This window comes from Mesoplodon bidens (assembly GCF_964165515.1).
Source record: "Mesoplodon bidens genome assembly, chromosome: 17".
NCBI classification, from domain to species: Eukaryota; Metazoa; Chordata; class Mammalia; order Artiodactyla; family Ziphiidae; genus Mesoplodon; species Mesoplodon bidens.
The window spans coordinates 17944444-17967002 of record NC_138174.1 but is presented as its reverse complement, the minus strand read 5'-3'; the positions used below and the strand labels follow the sequence as shown (position 1 = coordinate 17967002).

At 44.2% G+C, this 22559-nt stretch overlaps 1 protein-coding gene across 11 annotated transcripts in view; it reads right to left on the bottom strand.

Annotated features, from left to right (window-relative positions):
• RCBTB1 (RCC1 and BTB domain containing protein 1) overlaps window positions 1-22175 on the bottom strand; it is a 48591-nt gene extending 26416 nt beyond the window's left edge. Inside the window, exons 1-5 of one of the 11 annotated variants that reach the window (XM_081215031.1) lie at window positions 22080-22167; window positions 21436-21540; window positions 5774-5849; window positions 5489-5658; window positions 4557-4707 (exon numbers count right to left, since the gene is read on the bottom strand). In XM_081215031.1, coding sequence (XP_081071157.1) covers window positions 4557-4707; window positions 5489-5614 — 277 coding nt within the window. In that variant the 5' untranslated portion in view covers window positions 5615-5658; window positions 5774-5849; window positions 21436-21540; window positions 22080-22167. Of the gene's footprint in view, window positions 1-4556; window positions 4708-5488; window positions 5659-5773; window positions 5850-15191; window positions 15283-15755; window positions 15946-21435; window positions 21555-22079 lie in introns of those variants that run through there. The other 10 variants (XM_081215032.1, XM_081215033.1, XM_081215035.1 and 7 more) reach the window with 10 other exon arrangements.
• Between the last annotated feature and the right edge of the window lie 384 nt (window positions 22176-22559).

The window sequence follows — 22559 nt, the reverse complement described above, 5'->3', positions numbered from 1 at the left end:
TACACACCATTTGAGAGAAAATTAGTAGCCTGGGCATTAACTGAGACTGCCTCAGTGATTGAAGGACATAAAATAATCATGAGACCTGAGATGCCCATAACATGGTGGTGTCGGAGAAGCCCTCTAATAAGAAAGGAAGTGCCCCGAAGAGTTTCATAATAAAACAGAAATGGTTTACAGGGGAGCGTGCTGCTGGGGGAATGCAGGCAGGCGTGAGCAGGGAGCTTCTTTTCATCTAGGACCGACTTTGGAGCTGCCTGAGGAGCTGCTGGAACCCACTGCCTTGTGGACATGCCCTGTGAAGCTCTAACTGAACAACAAAGAGCCGCTTGCTTTACACACACAGTTCCAAGGTGAATGGACAATATCCCATTTGGAGAGCGCCCACATTAAGACCAGTGGACGGCAAGACTGACCGAAGGAGCCAAGAATAAGTCAGTGCAGTGGGCTGAACTGCAGGCTGTTTTCCGAGCAGTGATGGAAGAATTAAGCAATGGTAAAAACCCGTATGTGTGGGTCTTTACCAACTCATGGGCTATAGCCAATAGCCTGGCTGTATGGTCAGGTAGATGAGCTTTGGAAACTAGACTTGTTAAAGGGATGCCCACATGGGGCATGGCCCTATGGAATCACTCTGGGAATTTAAGAGGCACATTAAAGTAGGACATGTTGATGCCCATCACAAGAAGCTGACTGGAACCACCAAGTGGACCATTTGGTGCACTCCCTTGACGTGGCCACCTGGGTCCATGGAATGAATGGGCACGGTGGGGCTGCAGCAATGCAGAGGTGGGTTGAATCTAGACATATTTCTCTTGCACTTTGAGAGGCACAAAATGCCAACAAGAACCATTCTGTCAACAAGAGAGCCAGGGACTGCAGATGGCTGTGGGGAAAACTCCCCATGGGGAAGGCTCCCGCACAGAGCTAGCAAGGGGATTTCACTGGAGCAATGCCAGTAGCCTCAGGGGCTATAAATGGGGTCCTAACAGGAAGAGATCCTTTACTCTGGACTGAGCCTTGCATACCAGGTAGTAGAGGCAAATACTCAAAATAGTGTTAAAGGATTGGAACAGAAAATACTGTACCTTTTCTTTTCTTTTTGCTCAGACAAATCACTGATCAATGGCATGGGTAAAATAAAGGCATTTTAAGACAGTGTCTCAAAGATTTCTCTCACACCTGCTTCCTTGAGAAGCTACTAGGGATGTGTTTCACCCAAATGAGGGTATAATCCAAGGAGGAAGACACAGGACACAAAAAATAGGGGATCCAGAAAGGACAAAGGATCCAGAAAGGACAAAGAAGGGACATCCGAGGATGACGGTGAAATGAAGTTTTAGGCCGACGGCTGTGCAGCAGCCTAGAGTGACCAGTCCAGGCTGGACTAGGGCGACCGAGCACTCCGGAGATGCACTGATGTGCTCAGAGGCGCCCAGAAGCAACACTGTGCTGTAGGGACTTCCCTGGTGGCGCAGTGGTGAAGAATCCGCCTGCCAATCCCACTACTGGGCATATACCCTGAGAAAACCATAATTCAAAAAGAGTCATGTACCACAATGTTCATTGCAGCCCTATTTACAATAGCCCGGAGATGGAAACAACCTAAGTGTCCATCATCAGATGAAGGGATAAAGAAGATGTGGCACATATATACAATGGAATATTACTCAGCCATAAAAAGAAACGAAATTGAGCTATTCGTAACGAGGTGGATAGACCTAGAGTCTGTCATACAGAGTGAAGTAAGTCAGAAAGAGGAAGACAAATACCATATGCTAACACATATATATGGAATTTAAGAAGAAAAAAATGTCATGAAGAACCTAGGGGTAAGACAGGAATAAAGACACAGACCTACAAGAGAATGGACTTGAGGATATGGGGAGGGGGAAGGGTAAGCTGTGACAAAGCGAAAGAGAGGCATGGACATATATACACTACCAAACGTAAGGTAGATAGCTAGTGGGAAGCAGCGGCATAGCACAGGGAGATCAGCTCGGTGCTTTGTGTCCACCTAGAGGGGTGGGATAGGGAGGGTGGGATGGAGATGCAAGAGGGAGGAGATATGGGGATGTATGTATAATGTATAGCTGATTCACTTTGTTATAAAGCAGAAACTAACACACCACTGTAAAGCAATTATACTCCAATAAAGATGTTAAAAAAAAAATACTGCGCTGTAGAAGAGTTCCAGCATACATTTATGACAAACAAGTAAGCCCAGGAAAACAAACAGTTGTATAAGAAAGGAGATGGCTCAGCTATAAATAATACTTACCGAGTCCTAGTAATGTGAACACTGAATACTGATTTAACCAAAATGGTGATCCCTATAGTGATGCGATAAGGTGAGGGAAGGTAGGAGAAAGAGAGCTAAATTCTATCTGCTGTTACAAAAAGTCAAAGGATAATATCTAAAGTAAAAAAATTCAGAAATAGCAGTATAAGCATGTTAATTTAAAAATATGAGACTAAATACCAGAAAAAAACACCTGAAGGAGTTAGAAAGTAATCCCACCTGAATAGCAGTTTCTAAGAGTAAGGAGGAGTGAGACAGAGCCCTGTTTTCTACTGAAATCCATAGACTATTCGATGGTTTAAAGTGTTACATTGTTTTTACACTATGTGACTGTTTGTAATACTTATAAAATACACACAAATATATGTATCATACACACATTAAACATCCTATACATTATGTATCATATGTATGTTGTATTAAATGTATTATAACAATCAAAACTGAATTAAAAACAAAAAGAAGACTATTCCCACAAGAAAACCAGTTATTTGGGCTTCCCTGGTGGTGCAGTGGTTGAGTCCGCCTGCCGATGCAGAGGACACGGGTTCGTGCCCCGGTCCGGGAAGATCCCACATGCCGCGGAGCGGCTGGGCCCGTGAGCCATGGCCGCTGAGCCTGCGCGTCCGGAGCCTGTGCTCCACAACGGGAGAGGCCACAGCGGTGAGAGGCCCACGTACCGCAAAAAAAAAAAAAAAAAAAAAAAGAAAACCAGTTATTTATATTTGTGTTTTATGTTTAGTTATATCTTAACTGTAACATTCAAGATAGTTAAAACTGTAGGATCTGGACTCTGAAAATAATTCCAGAAGAAAAGTTATAGTTTCCCAAGGTCACCACTTTGAAGAAAACCAAGAATCCGAATGCATATGTTTCAGTATGTTTGCTCCAAAAAAAACCGCTTCAGTATTTTATGGTCAGAAATCAATGCCTCATTAAAATTAACATGTGTTAGGAAAACATTAAATCATCAGGTCACAATGGATGACAAGCTGAACCAGTCAGCAAAGAAGCAACTGCTTGAAAGAGCTCGTGTGATATCAGAAGGCATGATTACACAATGCAGAGGCAAGATAATCACCTCATTATACTCCACACCAGTTACACTCTTACCAGACAATCATGCTCACATCTGGATCTCACAGCCTGAGAAAGATGTGGACAACTTGGGAGTGGATTCAGATGTAAGTTAAAGCTGTTGAAAAGCTCAATACCAAGACCCACGGTAACATCCGAGGAAGCTGTGATTCCCCAGGCTAGAGACAGAAAGGCGGAGAAGCAAACGCTCCCACGTGCTCCCTACAGTTTACCCAACACAGCTAGACAGCAAGAACGAATGTGCCTAAAACATAAAGGGAAGAAGCAGGGTTATATATGACAGATTTTCAGAGAGCTCTGGGTGCCCACAGTACAGATAAATCACCAAGGAAGAATGCAGAGGCTCCTCTGGTGATCTTGGGGAGGCAGAGAGGAAAAGAAGAATCTACCCCACGTTCTTTCCATATGGCACCCACACGAATGCCAAGGAAAGAACTGAGATTTCTTGAATTCAAGATTCACACAAGGAAAACCAGTACTAACTGTGTTTTTAAAAATGTACCAAGTGGGCTTCCCTGGTGGCACAGTGGCTAAGAATCCGCCTGCCAATGCAGGGGACACAGGTTTGAGCCCTGGTCCAGGAAGATCCCACAAGCCACGGAGCAACTAAGCCCGTGCACCACAACTACTAAGCCTGTGCTCTAGAGCCCGTGAGCCACAACTACTAAAGCCTGTGCGCGTGCCTAGAGCCCGTGCTCCCCAACAAGAGAAGCCACTGCAATGACAAGCCCATGCACCACAATGAAGAGTAGCCCCCTCTCACTGCAACTAGAGAAAGCCCACGCACAGCAACAAAGATCCAACGCAGCCAAAAAAAAAGAAAAAAAAAATACTGAGTAAAACCTGGACATTGCCTTGCTACAACAATTCACTGAAAAATCAGGCTGAAGGACCACTTCATCTGCTATAGTTCATCTTCCACAACTTTACATAAGTTGTCGAAAACCTCAAAAGTTTGCTTAAATTGCAAGTCATCCTATGGCTGTTCCAGAGGGAGACTGAAGTGTTTAACTTTTACCTGTTCTGTGTACTTCTGCTCAGAAATTAAGAAACAAATCATTCAAAATCCAATATCTGATACAAACCCACCACCCCTTAGCTTAGAATTAACTGCTCCATTTCCCACAAACAGAAGGTGGACTTATTCCCACTTTACCTTCGGTGCTGAGAAGAACATGTGGTCCACTCCCATAACTAAGGCTCTTAATCTTCTTTCCACATAAGGCTTCCAGCTTCTTGGGTACAAGTGTACTCTGGTTATCTCCAGTTCCTAGACAGTTACTGTAGTTCAGTCCAAATACAAAGACCTGGGAAACAAATAGTTCTGTCTGAGTCACTAGGCCTGCAGTTACACAAAGGGTCCCTTCTCCACTCTGAATATAAGACACACTAAAACTCAGTTTGACAGCTCAGTAGCTAGGAAAAGACTGACATGGTTGTTAAGAAACATTCAGGGCTTCACTGGTGGAGCAGTGGTTAAGAATCCGCCTGCCAATGCAGGGGACACAGGTTCGATCTCTGGTCCGGGAAGATCCCACATGCTGCGGAGCAACGAAGCCTGTGCGCCATAACTACTAAGCCCGCGCTCTAGAGCCCACGAGCCACAACTACTGAAGCCCATGTGCCACAACTACTGAAGCCTGCGAGCCTACAGCCCGTGCTCGGCAACAAGAGAGGCCACCGCGATGAGAAGCCCTCGCACCGCAATGAAGAGTAGCCTCTGCTCGCGGCAACTAGACACAAAGCCCACGCACAGCAACGGAAGACTCAATGCAGCCAAAAAATAAATAAATAAATAAATAAATAAATAAATTAATTAAAATCTATTTTAAAAAAAGAAACATTCAACCTCTGCTGACTAAAGTTTTAGAATATTTGGCTATACTATGAAACTCAAAGAGTAGTAGGGATGAGGGGTATTAAATCAAGAAACTGAAAGAAAAGACAAATTCTACCAAAGACAACCATCTTTTTGGATTTTAGGCTCTCTTTATGCCCCACTTTTTCTCAGTCTTCACATTGCACACTTTAAAGCTCAACCCCAAAGTAAGCCCTAAAATTAAGCCCTGGGTTTTGAGAGATGCTTACCTCGTCATTGTCAGTAACATACAGTGCTTCATTGGCTGAGGTGCCGAAGACACAAGCTTTCCGAATAGATGCAACTTCTTGAGGTGAGAGAAGAGTGAAGATTGGCCACTTTCCTACATCCACCATGACTCTGGTTTCAAGTAATTCCTAAAAATAAGCCGACATCTCTGCTGTAACAAACAAAAAAAATTCCAAAATAAAAAATTAAATAACCACTAAACTAAAACAAAAAAAGACAATGTTAATAAAAGGAAACAAAAGCTAATTTCAGAATAAACCACCTACTTTTGGTTAAATGGATCGCTCACTTGCCCCAGCAACGTGTCCAATCCTTCCTCTACCTTCAAACCTGTGCCTTTTCCTGTAACGGGAGGAACAACCTGCTAGAACCAACTGTCTGTCTTGCCCACTTACAAGTCAGTGCTCATCTGTCACATACATGTTTATGTGCAACCCGACAGCAGACAATGGAGAGAAGACATGCCAACTAGATGAAACCAAGGTCTTGTCAGGTATTTTCCCCTCCAGGGTACTGAGATAAAGTTAACGGTTACAATACTCATTTGTCTAAGGCCGTTAATTCTCAACTAGGAGTGTGTGTGTGTGTTATAAAACTCAGAATCATTATTTCTACCTCCCTACTCTCCCACTACCACCCACAGGATGCACTGAAAGACGCTCATCCCTTGTAGAAAATCACCGCCACACTGAGCCACTGTTTAATGATAGAAATGGGACATCCCTCAGGTAGCCTGGAGTGGCAAAAACATTAAGAAGCAGTAGCCTAAGATTTACTGGCTGAAAACATTAAAGAAGGTATTATGTTCTATTCCTAATTTATATGACCACATATATACATGGACATTTCATTTCACACGGAGAAAAGTTATATGAACAAGGGTAAGAGAATTCACCCTCATCTTGGTGTCAGAGCTGATGACTACAGACTTCATGCAAGTAGCAATTAGTTTAAAGAGCACCCTATAAAAAGTAGAGATAAGTATAAATTTCCACAAAACTCTAAATTTGATCTGTTTAAGAAGTTTTGCACAAAGAATCCTGGTCATAGCTCCAATTCTTGGAGAGTTAAAAAGTATTTCTAGCAAGTCCAGGGGGCTGCACAAAGCACAAAACCTATCATGCCAAGTGAGTTTTCATTCTGGCTCTCACCTCTGAAACTGAAATAGAACCAAGCAGTTGATAAACACAACCAGGGTTTCCTAATGAGCTTCATAACTCATGAAGTTCCTTCCTGCCCACCCTCTTTTCAGACCTCTAAAAATAGCCAAGCGAGCCAAGGTCTTTCTGGCCCCAGAATCTCCAACAGCACCTACAGAAGAGATCCCTGGGGCTTCGGCTTACTTAGCCAGGGCCTCAGTTTCCACCACCGAGGGAGGTTTTATCCATCAGCACCAGCTTGGATGACAAGGACCAGATGCTTGCAATACCCCAAGGATCACAGCGCATATTCAATAAGCATTAAACACCATCAGGACAGGCTGGTCCCTATCACTGCATAGCCAGACTCCTGGACTAACATTTGAATGTTCTGAAAAGCGTGCATGAATGTGTACATATGTGCGTGCGTGCGTGTGTGCGTGCGTGTGTGTGTGTGTGTGTGTGTGTTGGTGGGAAGAGATAACGGACTTCAGGGAGGGTAAAAACTAATACATAAACACGTTAAAAATGTTTTGTTTCGGGCTTCCCTGGTGGCACAGTGGTTGAGAGTCCGCCTGCCGATGCAGGGGACACGGGTTTGTGCCCCGGTCCCCGGGAAGATCCCACATGCCGCGGAGCGACTGAGCCCGTGAGCCATGGCCGCTGAGCCTGCGCGTCCGGAGCCTGTGCTCCGCAACGGGCGAGGCCACAACAGTAAGAGGCCCGCGTACCGCAAAAAAAAAAAAAAAAAGTTTTGTTTCAATGGTACAAAAGGATAGAGGAAAGTAAGTCTCTCTACCATCCCTCCCCAACCCGCTCCTCAAAGGAAACCACTGAAACAGTTGATTCTAATTCCTTCCACGGTGTAGAATTGTATGTGTGAGTGTGTGGAAGCTTCCCCCCCACCACTTAACAGTACATCTTTGAAATCATTCCTATTAGCACATACAAGAATTACTTCATTTCTTTTCAATGGTTCTACAGAGCATTCCATTACACTGATTTAACAGCTTACCTGTTTCTACTGGGAGACATTTAAGTCACTTCCAGTCTGTTGCTAACACGAACAATACTGAAACTACTGTTCGCATACATTATATACATGTCTTTTTAATATATGTTTCTAAGATAAATTCCTAAAAATGGAATTGCAGGGTCCAAGTCTAATAGCTGTTTTACCTTTAATAGCTATTTCAAATTGTCCTCTACTAAAGTAGTACCAATACATAAAAGAACCATCCATGCTGGCAGCCCCTTTCACCTGCATCCTTGCTCACAGTGTATTATCACGGTGTCTCAGTTTTGTTTAAACTTTAATTTCTCTTATGATGAGTGAGGCTGGGATAATTTTTAAAAAATAATCACAGTCATAACAACAATAACAACTAACACTTCTTGAGTATTATGTGCCAAGCACTGTTCCAAGTACTTTACATTTATTAATTCATTTAATCCTCACTTTATAGACAAGGAAATGGAGGTAAAGAGACTTTAAGAGTTTGCTCAAACTAGTAAGTGGCAGATTCGGGACCTGAAGCCATGCCACCCGGAGCCAGCATGTGTACCCTTCACCTCTTGATCTCACGTGATTAAGAGTCCAGGTGCCATTCTTTTACATAAAGTCCCTATTTTTCCTACTGGACTGCCATTTTTTTCTTTGTTCTTGATTTATAAATGTTCTTTGTATGGTAAGAAGATTGTCTTAAATGCTTTTAGAAGTAATAGAAAAGATGCCCCCCAGGGCTTCCCCGGTGGCACAGTGATTAAGAATCTGCCTGCCAATACAGGGGACATGGGTTCGAGCCGTGGTCTGAGAAGATCCCACATGCTGCAGAGCAACGAAGCCCGTGCACCACAACTACTGAGCCTGCGCTCTGGAGCCCGCGAGCCACAACTATTGAAGCCCATGCGCCTAGAGCCCATGCTCCCCAAGAAGAGAAGCCACTGCAATGAGAAGCCCACACACCACAACGAAGAGTAGCCCCCGCTCTCCGCAACTAATGAAAGCCCGTGCGCAGCAATGAAGACCCAATGCAGCCGAAAATAAATAAAATAAATTCACTTAAAAAAACAACAGAGGGGCTTCCCTGGTGGCGCAGTGGTTGAGAGTCCACCTGCAGATGCAGGGGACACGGGTTCGTGCCCCGGTCCGGGAAGATCCCACATGCCGCGGAGCGGCTGGGCCCGTGAGCCATGGCCGCTGAGCCTGCGCTCCGCAACGGGAGAGGCCACAGCAGTGAGAGGCCCGCGTACCGCAAAAAAAAAAAAAAAAAAAAAAACAGAGGGGGGAAAACACAAGAAATGAAACAATGTGGATATCTGTAAGCAGGTAGATAAATTCCAAGAAAATCCAGATGCCTATTTTCCTAGACTATGAACTGTATCAAAGCCTGTATCAAAATTTAATATTTTATGGTAATATACAATTACATTTTAGATGGGGGGGAGTAATTACATTGGCCAAAAGTATGATTCACCACCTTTACCATCACAACACAAAAGGATATTCCCATTCGCAGTTATATGACTCCCTGACAGCACTACGATCATTCTAGTCGTTAATCACTTTACAGGCAACTCTGCCCTAAGGGTTTGGTAACCTGCTGAAAAACAATCAAGCTCCCTTGCATAATGATGGCTTATTCTACGAACTGAGTTTACCCATTGCTAAATTACTTGAAGCATTATTTTACGAGATAGTTCTCCAAACACTTGTAACGTGAGAGTCAATATAAAAGCCAAGTCCTATACCTTCCATGTCCACACCCCTCATAAAATCAGAAAGCACCACCAGTAGCCCTGGCCTGGTAGAAAGGATGGAGATTGCTGAGGCCTGGGTTTTAGTCCCAGGTTTACTTTTAATCAGGAGTAACCGTGATAACCTTCCTGAGCCTGAGTTTCCCAAAAAGCTGTTGTATAAAAATCTACAGTTTTAGGTTAAAGATGTAAGGAAGAAGCATGCATGAGAACAACAAAGGCAGTAACACTGGCCAAGCAAGCCATTTACTGCTAGCAACTCAAGAAGTCAGCAGGGTTCAGCAGTACTAACCAAGTGCCTAAAGAAAGATAATCCAGTGTTTTCCCTTCCCATGTTACTGTGCATCAAAAGGCAAGATGCTAACAAAAAGCGAAACTATGTGCTTATTCCCAAGTAAAAAACAAAAACAAACCAAAAAACCCACAAAACCAAAAGCACTCTGTAAGACTGAAGTGTGTTATAAAACAATACGTACTGGGACTTCCCGGGTGGCACAGGGGTTAAGAATCCGCCTGCCAATGCAGAGGACACGGGTTCGAGCCCCGGTCCGGGAAGATCCCACATGCCGGTGGAGCAACTAAGTCCATGCGCCACAACTACTGAGCCTGTACTCTAGAGCCCGCAAGCCACAGCTACTGAGCCCACGTGCCACAACTACTGAAGCCCGTGCGCCTAGAGCCTGTGCTCCACAACAAGAGAAGCCACAGCAATGAGAAGCCCGCGCGCCACAATGAAGAGTAGCCCCCGTTTGCCGCAACTAGAGAAAGCCTGCACGCAGCAACGAAGACCCAATGTAGCCAAAAATAAAATAAAATAAATAAATTTATATAAAAAACCAATATGTACTACGTGAATACAATTTTTTAAAGTATAACATATAAAGAAAAAGGATATACACACACCAAAATGTACTTCACTGGAGAGATTAGAGGTGATATTTTCTTCTGTTTTAATATATTCCAAATTTCTGTAACACACACTTTGTGATCAAAAATAAAGTATTTTATTTTATTTTATTTAATATCTTTATTGGAGTATAACTGCTTTACAATGGTGTGTTAGTTTCTGCTGTACAACAGAGTGAATCAGCTATACCTATACATATATCCCCATATCCCCTTCCTCTTGCGTCTCCCTCCCTCCCACCCTCCCTATCCCACCGCTCTAGGTGGTCACAAAGCACCGAGCTGATCTCTCCCTGTGCTATGTGGCTGCTTCCCACTAGCTATCTATTTTACATTTGGTAGTGTATATATGTCCATGACACTCTCACTTTGTCCCAGCTTACCCTTCCCCCTCCCCGTGTCCTCAAGTCATTCTCTATGTCTGAATCTTTATTCCTGTCCTAGGTATTTTAAATGAAACTAAAGCTTAGTTATTTTAATTATGCTTACCCCCTAAGCTGTTAAAAGTTTTAAGAGGTATTCTTGCTTTCAATTCACAACCTAGGGTGGCAGAACGTTTCAGGCAAATCTGTAAAATGAGTTTTTAATATAAACTTAAATGGAGAACGTGTGAATGTAAAAGAGTACAGCCAGCATGGAAACATTATGGAAGCGCCTCAAAAAAATTAAACATAGAATTACCATTTGATCTAGCGACCTCACTCCTAGTATAAAGTTTTTAAAGCAGGGACTCCAAACAGTTGTACACCAATGTTCAAAGCAACATTATTCACAACAGCCAGAAGATGGAAAACCCAAATATCTATCAACAGATAAATGGATAAACAAAATGTGGTATCTACCTACAATGGAATGTTATTCAGCCTTGAAATGAAATACTGACACACAGTACAATAGGAACGTACCTCCAAGCCATTAAGCTAAGTGAAATATGCCAGACACAAAAGAATAAATACTGTATGAGTCCACTTACATGAGGTACCTAGAGTGGTTAAATTCACGTAGACAGAGTAGAATGAGGTTGCCAGGGCCTGGGTGGTATGGGTTTGGGGAGTTATTATTTAATAGATACAGAATTTCAGTCAGGATGATGAGAAAGTTCTGGAGACTGAGGATGATGACACTGGCATAACTTAATGTCATTCAACTGTATACTCAGAAACGGTTAAAATGATAAATTTAATGTTATGTATATTTTACCACAACTTTTAAAAATCAAATAATGATCCCATGGGCTTTTATCAAGCCTGTATTAATAAACTCAAAGATGTATTTTAAAACATTAAATGTAGAAGTTTCAGACCTAAAAAATAATTCCGGGAAAGTATAATCATAATTCTGTCTTGGGAAGGCAAGCTCAGATAAGGGAAATTCTGAATGGAACATTTCTAAAAGAAATATCACCTTCTTAGAACTTTCCAGAACTTACAGCAATTCAAACTAGACCAAACTAATTGCCACAATGAACAGGTCCTTCCAGGGCTTGATTGATAATCATAAAAATGAGTTGTAATTAGCAATGTCAGTTATGTTAAATAGTTAACTTGTGAAGTTCAATGAGATAGTGGCTTTTTTGCATTATTTTTATTCATTATTTTATTTAGGAAATACTTTCTCATAAATAGCACTGATACGTTCAGACTGAATTATCACTCATGCATTAATAGGTGAATCAATGATTTTTTTGCTCTATGGAGATAAAGCAAGAACAGAAGAACAGAAAAGAGAAATGGAAGCAGAGATTGGAAAAGAGTTTAATGCTCTCAAAGGATAATATGCCAACCCTCTTGGATCTCCATATTTCCTTTGGCACTTGAAAATACATCCTGTGTTCCCACAGACTGACTCTGTGTCCATTAGTACTACAGATCTATATCCCATTCCCTGGGATGGCTTTTCCTAGCGACTGGCACCGTCCCTCAGAGAGCTGGTGGCATGGGGAAGAAAAGGTTATTTCATTTTATACTCTGAAAGCAAATTCAATCAAGAGGACAAACAGAGAACTTCCAACTTTAGAAATCTACATCTAGAACTGAAAGACTGAAGGAGTAATGTAGCAGCCAATCTTTTGATCCCTCTAAGAGCACATTTGTTTTCCCTTCCCCTAAGAACCAAGTGCTAAGAGAGGGTGAGGGGAAGGCTTTGTTTTACTGATCCAGCAAAAATATATTTGAATATGTCTAGAGAGCTTAAAAAAACAACAGGAAATAAAGAAAATAATATAGGAAAACTTTGTTTTTAATGAAATAATGGTTTCAAAACTAAACAATACCGGAAATTTAGGGTTGCCTCGTAAGCCAGCACGTGGCTTCCACAGAGACCTTGACCCCCAAAGTCTAACCAGATGTATTTGGTGCAAAGGAGACTGATGTTACTGATGAGACTTTACACCTCCCAACCCATCTTCTGCTAACCTAATAAGAGCTTGCTAAGGAAAAGAGGTCAAAACAGAGTGAGCAACCCAGAACTGGTTAGCCCCGAGATTCTGACTCCTTTTCTGGTGTCATCCTTCGGGCATGAAGTGAACTTGTATCATTCTTTATATCTTGGAAGCTGATGTCCTCACAGGAAACAGAAGGCCTCTGAATGTTGGGACAATCCATTTAAAATGGCCTGTACGTTCCTCAGCATGCAAGCCATAGCCAGGTTTAGACTATTTGAAACAGCAATGTCAAATATGAAAAATGATTTTTTAATTGCAAAAAACTTTAATTAAAGCACTTACACATAAACTGAAGATTCCTAATAGAGGTTTCTCTATTTTCATAAACTGGACGGGTGATGATTTTACTTATCAGTTTAGTTGCTAACCCACCTTACAATAGGAATTTATTCATAGTTAATGAGCTACTGATAAAGTCTAAGATGCCTTGCCAAAAATAACCTCTACGTTATGATAATGTAAACAAAATGATAGTATATATTAATTCTTCTGACAATGACCCCATATACAATAATGCTGAGGGAAATCATAAAGCAATACAATCATGGCCCCTGCCTCTGAGGAACTTCAGGACTAACAGAAAGTCAATCCTAGTAAGTGGAAACCTAGAGGGCAAATGCAAGTGAAATAACTAAGCAAGCAATGAGATACAACATGCAAACATACAGCCCACGTGGTACATGCAAATGGAAAAAAATTATGTGCACAACAATTACTATATAAAAATTATGTCTCCCAGAAAACTGTTACATGAAATCCCAGAAGTCAAATTCTCAGTATTGTAAGCGTATGACAAAATGTAAGCATTTCCTCAGTGAAGATCATCCAGGTTTCCTGCAGGAAGAAGTGTTTTTTCATAGCCTTCTTCCTTTTCACCAACAGAAGTTCCCATCTGAAGACAAAAGATCTAAGGGTGTGGCCATCTTTCCCTATTTTTGAGTACACTATATTTCAATTCTAAGAAAACTTTCAAATAGAGGAAACAGGAATAGGGTTTGGGGTAAACTTCTGGGGCACAACTTTACAACTCATTATGTCATATATCCATGCTACAGCAAAAGCAATTCAAAAAACCTCTCAAGTTACAGAAGAGCCACATGTTACTCATAGCATTTTCTTCCATACTTATTCTGATGAGCTTTTTGAGACTGAGCAGATGCTACCATTCTGATTTGGACACCAAATGTATTTCCCAGGTCCAGACAAGCCTCTGAAAGAATCGGCCTAAAAGTCTTTTAAATAAAAATACACTTTAAAACTATTTCACCTATTCTCTGGTATAACTACATCAAAGGAGCAAAGTTTCAGAGATGTGCTGAGACACTGATGCTGTTACAGGTACAACAGCTGTCATCCACTTGTCTTTTCTGCAATATTACTGTACTGCAAGAAGGAAAACGAAAGAATGTCCTGAATACTTGACATATTCCACAAAGGCTAAGGGACTCTAAGAATGTAGCATTCTCCAGGGGAGTTTCTGCCGCCCTTCATAAAGATGCAGCTGTACAGGTGACAAGGTAACGCTCCTAGCTTCATTTGAAGACCACATGCTGCCGTCTTAGAATTTCCTAACACTCACTGTGATTCCCCTTTGCCTCATCAGTTTCCTCCAAATTCATCACTCATTTAAGAAGACACCTGTCACCTCCCAACCACCGACAGGTTACTTAACTCGAAGCACAATTTGCAACAATGGCCTCAGGAAGCAATTCTTAAGCCCCCATCATCCAAGAGGCCGCTTTCATTTCATTGCACAGAAGCTTCAGGCAATTCTAGGAAGCTGGGAATCTGACCACTCATTGTAAGTGAGCGAAATAATTTTACTGAAGCCAAGTGTTCCGGTTAGCAAAGCAAACAACCCGAGTGGCAACAGCATTGGCAACAAAAAAGAATAACATTCAGGGTTGTGAAGCTGACTATGTTGCTTTTACAAAACACTTTCATTTTCAAAAGGAAACCAGAAAAAAAAAAACCTCCATGATTACAAATAATTTTCTTCTATGGTTTCGTGGTTTTTTTGGCACCAAACATACAGACTTTGCAAAATAGACTACATAAAAATAGATGGGTCAACAATTAAAGAAATGGATAGAACACAATAATAGTTCATTTTATTTTCCTAATAAGTCCAAGGCTGGAATGGAGGGGCTCAAGTTCAAATCTATTTATGGTATCATGAACCTCTATTACAGGGACATCTTTGAAGTGATTTCATCTACTATACTCTCTGCTGCATGAAAAGTATCAACAGTGCCCTGTAATGACCTAAAGCCAAACTAAAATTCCAGCAATAGACAGGCAGAACCACACTATATTTACTCCGTAAATGTTTACTGAAAGTTCTCTAGGTAAACATGACACACAGCCAACGTCACCCTCTCACCCCGAGCAGAACTTCCATGTGATCAGGGGGGTCTAGGCACATAAACAGATGCTCACCAAAGTGTGGCCATGCTCTGACCGGGAGGTTCGGATGCTACTGAATCACCAGAATCGGGAAGTGTCAAGTACCTGAAGAGAAGGCAAGCACCTGGAACAGTGAACATATATGCCAGGTAAAAGTCTGGTGGAGGAACTGAAAGAAATTCAGCACAGTTGTAGCCAAAAAGCTTAGACTATCCAAAGAGCAACACGTAACCACTGAAGGATCTTAAGCAGGGAAGTGGCGTGATCAGGTGTATGTCCGTGAAAGATACTTTGGCAGAATGTAGAGACTAGACGGGGGTGATGGGGGAGACATACTCAGAGCCTAAGGCGGCTGCAGTAACCAGAAAAGAAAGAATGGAAGCCTAAGCCAGGGAAACGCAGGCGGGAAAACAGGGAGACTCAAAAGCATTCTGTACCTGAATGGGAGGAAGGAGCTGGATAAGGAAAAAGGCAGAGCAAGGCTTACACTCAGATGCTCAGCTTAGGCAGTGAGGGATCTGTAATGCCACGTACTATGGTAGAGAGAACACAGCTAGTTTCAGGGGGAGATGAGGAATTCTACTCTGGACATTTTACCTTTAGCTACCTGTGGGATATCAAAGTAGGTTATGTCCAGGGCTTCCCTGGTGGTGCAGCGGTTGAGAGTCCTCCTGCCGATGCAGGGGACACGGGTTCGTGCCCCGGTCCGGGAAGATCCCACATGCCGCGGAGCGGCTGGGCCCGTGAGCCATGGCCGCTGAGCCTGCGCGTCCGGAGCCTGTGCTCCGCTAAGGGAGAGGCCACAACAGTGAGAGGCCCGCGTACCGCAAAAAAAAAAAAAAGGTAGGTATGTCCAATAGATTGATTTATCAATCTGAAGATCAAGAACGATCTGTATAGATATATACATATATGTATAACCACTTTGCTGTACACCTGAAACTAACACAATATTTGTAAATCAACTATACTTCAATAAAAAAGAATAATAATTTTAAAAAGAAAGAGATCTGGATTGGAGATTTGGCAATTTGGCATGAGATCACTCAGGAAAAAGTGTGTAGAGTAAGAAGAGAAGATGATCTTGGACAGAACTCAAAGGAACTCCAAAAGCAAAGGGACAAGGAGCGCTCCGTAACAGAGACCGAAGGAACAGGCAGAGCAGGAAGATACAGGAGAACAGTGACACAGAAACCTAGGGGTGTGAGCATCACACAGAGGAGGTAGTGTCAGTGTCGGACGCTGCTGGGAAGTCAAACAAGGTAAGGGCGGAGAAAGGTCCACAGGATTTAACAAAAATTGTTGGTGACCTTAAGAAGAGTTTCAGTGAGGCTGTGGATGGACGAGGCCAGGCTGCGGCAAGTTGAGAGCGTGTGAAAGGTGAAGAGGAGGAAACAGTGAAGAGAAAGAACTTGTTCAAGATATTTGACTGGGAAGAGGGGCCTCCCTGGGGGCGCAGTGGTTGGGAGTCCGCCTGCCAATGCAGGGGACACAGGTTCGAGCCCTAGTCCGGGAAGATCCCACATGCCGCAGAGCAACTAAGCCCGTGCGCCACAACTACTGAGCCTGCGCTCTAGAGCCCACGAGCCACAGCTACTGAGCCCATGAGCCACAACTACTGAGCCCGCATGCCACAACTACTGAGCCTACGTGCCTACGGCCCGTGCCCCGCAGCGGGAGAGGCCACTGCAATGAGAGGCCCACGCACCGCGGCGGGGAATGGCCCCTGCTCACCGCAACTGGAAGGGGCCGGCGCACAGCAGCGGGGACCCAACGCAGCCAAAAATAAATAAATTTATAAAAAAAAAGAAAAAGAAATTTGACTCTGAGGGAAAAAGGAGAAAGAGGGTAGTAACTGTAAAATGGGCTGGAGCTGAAGGACATATTTTGGATGATCTTTTTATTCCAAACATGTTAGAGACCTGAAAATGTTTAAATGTTACTGGGAAGGAGTCGGTAGAAAGAGAGAGGAGAGGACATAACTAAATGAGGTTTCTGAGCAAGACTAGGGAATGGGATCCGAAGCAGAGGTGCACATAAGCTATAGAAAGCTGGGGAATCTTCCATACAACACAAGAGAAGGACGGATACGATGAAAGAGAGTTTAAAGGTGGGGGAACCAGAGGTTGCAGGTAATTTCTTTCTTTATCATTCTCTCTGCTATTGAGACTCTGCTAAATGAGGCTGCATTTTTCAGTTCCACCAGCAATTTATGAGGGTTCCAATTTCTCCATATCCTCACCTAATTATTGTCTGTCTTTGTCGTTATAATCATCCTAGTGGGTGTGAGGTGGCAGGTCATTGTGGGTTTGATTTGCATTTGAGAGCGTTCTCTCCTGAGGTCACCAATTCTCCCAGTGAAGGAAGGTGGAAGGCTTACTGTTGAGAACAAGAAGGGAGGTAGCAACAGAAAGTGGGGTGAAGCAATAAAAACAAGGCCCTGAAGTCTGAAGCAGCCACCAGGGAGGATGGGAAAGAGCACTGACCAGGGAAGCCTAAAAAGATGCTAAGACAGAGCCCGGTGAGAGTGGGAGACCATAAGTCTATAAAGGCATCCATTTGATCTCCTGTGAGCTTTTCTTCTCCAAGAAAAGAGGTTTTTTTTAAACCGAACTAACCAGAATTGGAATGGAAAGTTGCTCAGAGAACTTTTTCATTTAAAGGCAATAAGAAGTGCCCCTGAAAAATCCATCAGTTATTTTTTAAAGTCCTGCAACTAACTGGGCTTCCCTGGTGGTGCAGTGGTTCAGAGTCCACCTGCCAATGCAGGGGATGCAGATTCGTGCCCCGGTCCAGGAAGATCCCACATGCCACGGAGTGGCTGGGCCCGTAAGCCATGGCCGCTGAGCCTGTGCGTCCGGAGCCTGTGCTCCACAATGGGAGAGGCCACAACAGTGAGAGGCCCGCGCATTGCCAAAAAAAAGTCCTGCAACATATCCATTAGAAATGACAGTCTGCATAAGATTCACTCTCCTTGACCCTTGAGAGCAAAGCACCTCTCAAGACATGTGTTCACTGCAGCAGATCTTACATCTGTACCGTCAAGACTTAACGACTACAATCATGGTGCTAAATCGAGCAAATGGCAAACTGCAAGGAACACCACACATCTGTCATTTCAACAACTGGCAATTCCTATAAAACATGTCAGATAATCCTATCACCAAGTGTTAAGACTGATAATAACAATCATATATACAAGTAATAACCAACTACACAAAAGAAAATGACTTTTTTTTTTTTTTTTGCGGTACGCGGGCCTCTCACTGTTGTGGCCTCTCCCGTTGCGGAGCACAGGCTCCGGATGCGCAGGCTCAGCGGCCATGGCTCACGGGCCCAGCCGCTCCGCCGCATGTGGGATCTTCCCAGACCAGGGCACGAACCCATATCCCCTGCATCGGCAAGCGGACTCTCAACCACTGCGCCACCAGGGAAGCCCAAGAAAATGACTTTTGACTTAACCAGTTACCTAGTACTCGACATAGCCAGTCTTCAGTTTAATCAATTCAGTAAGTACATCCCTATGTTAATATGAAGTAAAGATTTAACTCATTTAGAGATTTATCTTTAAAGCATGCCACTGCACATGCTGGCCACAATTTTGTGCTCAGGGATCCCACCTTGGAACTGACTTACATGTGAACCAGATTTATACCCAGGGTTTGTTACCTTTTGCTGAGTAATATGGCATTCCAGAAACTCAGGGGCTTAAAACAACGGCAATTTGCTATTTCTCTCAATTCTGTGATTTGACTGGGCTCAGCTGGGGTCACAGGCACTGGGAACTTGACTAGGGCTGAAACAGGCCTTGCTCGCATATCTCTCTCAGGTGGGCTCTCTTTCTCCACCTAGTCTAGTCCAAGCCTCCGTACATGCTGTTGGCCTCCAAGAGGGTAAATGCTGGAGCTGCCAGGCCTCTTAAGGACTAGGTCCAGAACTGGCACACATCACTTCCACCGCGTTCTACTGGTCAAAGTAAGTCACAAGGCCAGCCTAGATTCAGAGGGAGCAGAAACAGACAGCATCTCTTGATGGGAGGAGAAGAAGTAGTGGAGGGGTGGGAGGAATTGCGGGCAGTCTTCTTTGGAAAACACCTCTACCACAGCTGTAAACAATATTACTGAATGTTTTACACAATAGCACTTGAGTTCAGGATTGAAGCACTAGAGAGGGAATAGACTTTGTCTATTTCCAAAACTAGAACTTTTTCTTAAGCATGAAAAAGAATACCTGGGCAAAAATATTCTTTTTCTCCCATGGAATGCTAAGCTTAGAAGAGCCATGGAATCTTTTCTGGGGTTGTGGGATAGAGACCATCCTTCAGGAATGGTCTTAGTATAATCTTCCCCAGATGGGATTCATCATTTTCTGAAGTCATTTCACACCTTACATGTATTATGTATGCATGAGTATGATCTCATTTTTTAAAGTATATCTAATACTAGAAAACACAGAGGTCTCCCCAACTATTTGAATTCTTGCTATCCAAACTCTATCTAAACTCAAGAAGCAAATAGATTTGGGTAAATTCTTCAATACTCAAACTTTTGCTACTGGCTCTCTTAGGCTCAGGAATGAACTAGATTTGGATATCACAGTATCTCTTACAATCTGGAATCTCACTATCTGAACACAGCAACCCAGTAAATCTGTCTCGTAAAAAGGACATACACCCCAGGGCTTCTCCGGTGGCGCAGTGGTTAAGAATCCGCCTGCCAATGCAGGGGACACGTGTTCAAGCCCTGGTCCACGAAGATCCCACATGCCGCGGAGCAACTATGTCCGTACTCCACAACTACTGAGCCTGCGCTCTAGAGCCCGTGCTCTGCAAGAAGAGAAGCCACCGCAATAAGCCCGCGCACCCCAACAAAGAGTAGCCCCCGCTCACCGCAACTAGAGAAAGCCTGCGCACAGCAACAAAGACCCAACACAGCCAAAAATAAATAAATCAATTTAAAAAAAGGGCTTACACCCCAAAATATTAACTTGCTATCTTTAGATGATATAAATTACATGTAATGTACATTCTTCTTTATGCTTCTGCTTGGACTCTAGATTCCTTGAGGGTCCAAACCTTGTTTCCCATGCCTGTCTTACTCTTTAATGTAGTACACACAGAAGGAACAGCATAATAATAATAACAATAAAGGTCTTAAAAATTAAATAAATAAAATAAAATTCAAAAAAATTAAAAAAAATAAAGAGCGATGCTTACTCCAAAAAATAATAATAATAAAGGTCTTTGACTTCCGTTCAGTTTCATCTTCCCCACTCTTTCAGATAAAGGAGGAGACTGTCTCAGACTCCTCAGCTTGAGCTGCTGATTATTAAGATGTAGCCAAGCTCTTGTTGGAACACAGGGGCAACGCTTTAAAAATTTTAAAAGAATTTTTTTAAAGCTACAAACTTGATAGCATTGGTTTTTATGGCTATTTGATTTCCGAAGTTCTCAGAACTTGATCATTTAGATCACACATAAAAGCCACCATGGAAGAAATCTCTTTAGAGATTAATATCCCCTCTTCAAGAGAAACGCTGCAGGGTAGAAAAAAAGGACCTGTCTAGAAGTATTAATAAATGGACTGGTATTTGCACAATGGATTAAAAGGTATCCATTCCAGGGCCTCCCTGGTGGCGCACTGGTTGAGAGTCCGCCTGCCGATGCAGGGGATACGGGTTCGTGCCCCGGTCCGGGAGGATCCCATATGCCGCGGAGCGGCTGGGCCCGTGAGCCATGGCCGCTGAGCCTGCGCGTCCGGAGCCTGTGCTCCGCAACGGGAGAGGCCACAACAGTGAGAGGCCCGCATACCGCAAAAAAAAAAAAAAAAAAAAAAAAAGGTATCCATTCCACAGATCAACTGCTATATTAATAGAATCTAAATATATAGTTACATATTCAAAACTGAAAGCAGATTAAAAAGGTTTAATTCACCAGCGCTCACTTCAAATGGATACTTTCTAAAATCTAAAGCACACTATAAACTGTTGTCAGGGTTAAATCATTTTTCCATTACTTTCAGCATTATATACCTTGGTATTTTCATGTTACTAGCTCACAACGCACACCAGCTTCAGCAACTCATAGTATTTGCCTCCAAGGGCTATAATCCTCCCCCCAAAAAGAATAGGCCAAAGACAAATATGACTATGAATCTGGGGGGGGGTTAAGTGTTATAATATTGCTTTATAAAATTGTAATCCCCAGGTGCAGAGTTCTGCAGCAGATGACTTCGGAGAGTCTCACATGCAAATCAATATAAACAAAAAGCTTACTTACGAGAGCAGACCAGAGCGTGCCTAGATGTTCATCTCAAATATAATAGAGTAGGTAGTCTACCCGAGGCAGGACAAGAAATGTCTTTTCATTCGGTTCATCGCACTCCTGGATAAAAGTCCCTATTAAGTGAAACCCCTTGGTGGACTCCGTGGTGTGGGGGAAAGGGAAACAGCGTAGAGTATAGTTTGTGACATTCGGAGGCGAGGAAGAGATGCTAAGATCTTGGGAAGGGCCGAGGGAGGACCGGGAGAGTCGGAGGGGAGGTCTCCTCTCACGCAAACAGCGTCAAGAGCACAGACAGACTTCAGCTACGAGCAAAACCGCGTCCCTGAAGCTCAAAAAAGAGAGGGAGTAGGGAAAACTTTCCCGACCTTCTCCCAACCCTGTCCCCCCTCCTCCTCGGAAGAAACGCTAGCAAAGGCGCTAACGGTGCGGAGCCGGCCGCCCCATCACCCGCCCGGATGCAGCGCCCGGCGGACGGGGGGCCGGGCGGGCCGGGGGACCCGGGCCGGAGGGCGGGAGGGAGGGCGCAGGAGTAACGGGGCGCGCGGGCCAGGCCCGCGGGGAAAGGGGAGCAAGGAGAAGGCAGGGGCGAAAGGGGTCTCCGCGAGCTCGGGCCCGCGCCCCCCCTTCCCCACGGCTACCTGGGAGACCAGCCGCGGCCGCGCGCCGTCCATGCAGGCCCAGCAGCCGGGAGCGCCGTGAGGACCTCGCAAGCGTCGCGGGCCCGAGACTCCCCAGCGAGGGGCGGGCGAAACGGCGGAGCTGACGAGTGGGCCGGGGGCCGGGCCGCCGGGTCACGTGGTCCGGGCCGCCTCACGTGATGCCGCCGCCCAGCTCGCCCAGCCAGCCCCCGGCAAATCCGCTCGCCGGGCAGGCTGGGATCTTGTAGTCTCTCGGCCCTGGGCCGGCGGGCACGGGACTCCTCAAGAAGCCGATTGGCCGTCCGAATCCGCCCCCAGGCTCTGCGGAGAGTCGCGGTCGCGCTCGGTGGCTGCCGAGACTCAAAGGCTTTTGTCTCTCAGGGAACCAGGGACGCGCGAGGGGCGGGCTCCTGCCGCCCTCCCTGGATGATCGGCCGTGAGGAGGGCCGTCCAGCCACCACAAAGAGACCTAGGACGGAC